At 32.4% G+C, this 1,979-nt stretch overlaps 1 protein-coding gene across 1 annotated transcript in view; it reads right to left on the reverse strand.

Annotated features, from left to right (window-relative positions):
- Positions 1-1,979, reverse strand: part of prrc2c (proline-rich coiled-coil 2C) — a gene marked incomplete in the record, with an annotated part of 90,325 nt that overhangs the window by 54,102 nt on the left and 34,244 nt on the right. The window contains 2 exon segments of the mRNA XM_014026140.1: positions 1,266-1,353; positions 1,491-1,627. Coding sequence (XP_013881594.1) covers positions 1,266-1,353; positions 1,491-1,627 — 225 coding nt within the window.

Consider the following 1,979-nt stretch of genomic DNA (forward strand, 5'->3'; position numbering starts at 1 on the left):
GGAACAGAAATGTTTGTTAAACCCTGGTTTGGTACGAGCCTGAAGGACTGTTCCACTTTAATCCAGGGATTAAGATTATGGAACAGCCTGGAAGGTGAGGTTAAAAATGACAGATCTTTGTATTTACTGAAGAGAATGATAAAAATAGTATTCTGAAGATATATGGAGAATTATAAGTGAATTCATGCTAATTGTTGTTTGAGTTGGTGTTTTAAATTTAGTTTTCAATTCATTTTTAAGTGTTTTAAGTCGTTTTGAATTTTTATTGTATAATACTTTTCTTTTGAACATATTCTGGGTATAAAAAAGGGGCAGATATAAGATTTATTCCTCTTCTGCTGCCTTTCATTTCATTTGATTTCACTTTGATTGTGTTTTTTTGAACTTTGTTAATTTTGTRTTACATATGAAAAGAATAACCTTCTACTACTATATAATCCCTTTAATCCCATTTAAATAGCCTTTAGCAGCAAATGCAGTCAAACAATAATCTGTTTTATCCAAAACTTGTCCGAAAATGTTTTGACCATTCTTCATTATTTTAGAGTTTGTAAAAAAATGAGTGGATCACTTTACTGAAATGGTAAATGGCTGTTCTTATAAAGTGCCTTCTTAACCAACCAGGCTACTCAAAGTGACATAAAAACAAGTTTAGACTGAATAAACTCTGAATAAAATTTAGAATAAATTATAGCAGGTAAAAGTCGCACAGTGGACAGACAGGATTCATTAACACATAAATAGGAATTTATTATAAACTCTTTTCTACATTCTGAGCAACTTTCATGACAATCTGTTGACCAGAAAGTGGTTTTAAAAAGCTGCAGAATCAGGATGACTTTAAGAAATTTTGCGTCTTTTCTTTGTCCCACTAAAGTTGCCGTAACTTCCGTAATTCATAATTATTTTTAGTAAAATTTGTTTGATTTTATCATTTTKATCTGCATCCAATAAAATGACTTTTATACAATTTGGGAACTTTGATATTGCAAAAAACATAGAAGAAGCACAAAATAAAAATGTTAATATGTCTTAAAATTAGTAATTCATTCTCAATTTTCAAAATCGTGGAAAAATCAAATCAAAAATAACAGTTTTCCCTACAGGGCGAAGAATCTGATATGCATCGTAGGCATAGTTCCACAGATGATTTTATACGTAAATCAGACTACATAAACCACACAAAAAATGTTTCAGTGCCTCAAAGAAACAACAGGTGCTTAAAAAAACATGATCCTGTAAACATTAAAGATTTTAACACTCACCAGTTTTCTCCTTTTTCTTTAGCAGCATGGTTCTCTTCATCATCACTGAAGTTGAGTTTTTCAGTGTAATCCACCTCCATCTGAGCTCCTGAGTGGCACAACACATGATTGGTAAACAAAATCTGTTTTAAAATTAATTTAAATCTCCTAAAGTTGTCCAGTAAGTCAAATATTGTTCATTTATAAACGATGCCAGATTATTATTCATTGTAATGAAGTCCTGACCTGCCCAACCCTCATCAGCATCAGTGTCTAAGTTGTCCAGCTCCTTCAGTTCGGTGGCACTGATGATGGAGGGCCTGTCAGGGTCTTGGAGCCAGGACTGAGGGACTGGCTGCTGTGGTCTTGTAGAATGAGGACCCCTGAGAACCAAACAGAGAACAGAGCATGAGCAGGTTCAGACCTGAACAACAGACTGATTTGTACAAATCTAAGTTGCATAATAAACATCAGAAACCAATCAATAATGATTTAACACAAGTCAAATATTAAACAAATTTATGAGAAATTAAAGTGGATACACAGGAGTTAGTATATGTATGTTTAGTGATATTTTAATAATGTGCATGTTTACAACTGTGGTATAAAACATCTACAGTCAGCCATGAAATTATGACCACACATATACCGTATTTATTAGTGTATAATATGATCTCATGTATAATACGATCTCATGTATAATATGATCTCATGTATAATACGATCTCATGTATA

The sequence above is a fragment of the Austrofundulus limnaeus genome, unplaced genomic scaffold (assembly GCF_001266775.1).
Source record: "Austrofundulus limnaeus strain Quisiro unplaced genomic scaffold, Austrofundulus_limnaeus-1.0 Scaffold529, whole genome shotgun sequence".
In the NCBI taxonomy this organism is placed as follows: Eukaryota; Metazoa; Chordata; class Actinopteri; order Cyprinodontiformes; family Rivulidae; genus Austrofundulus; species Austrofundulus limnaeus.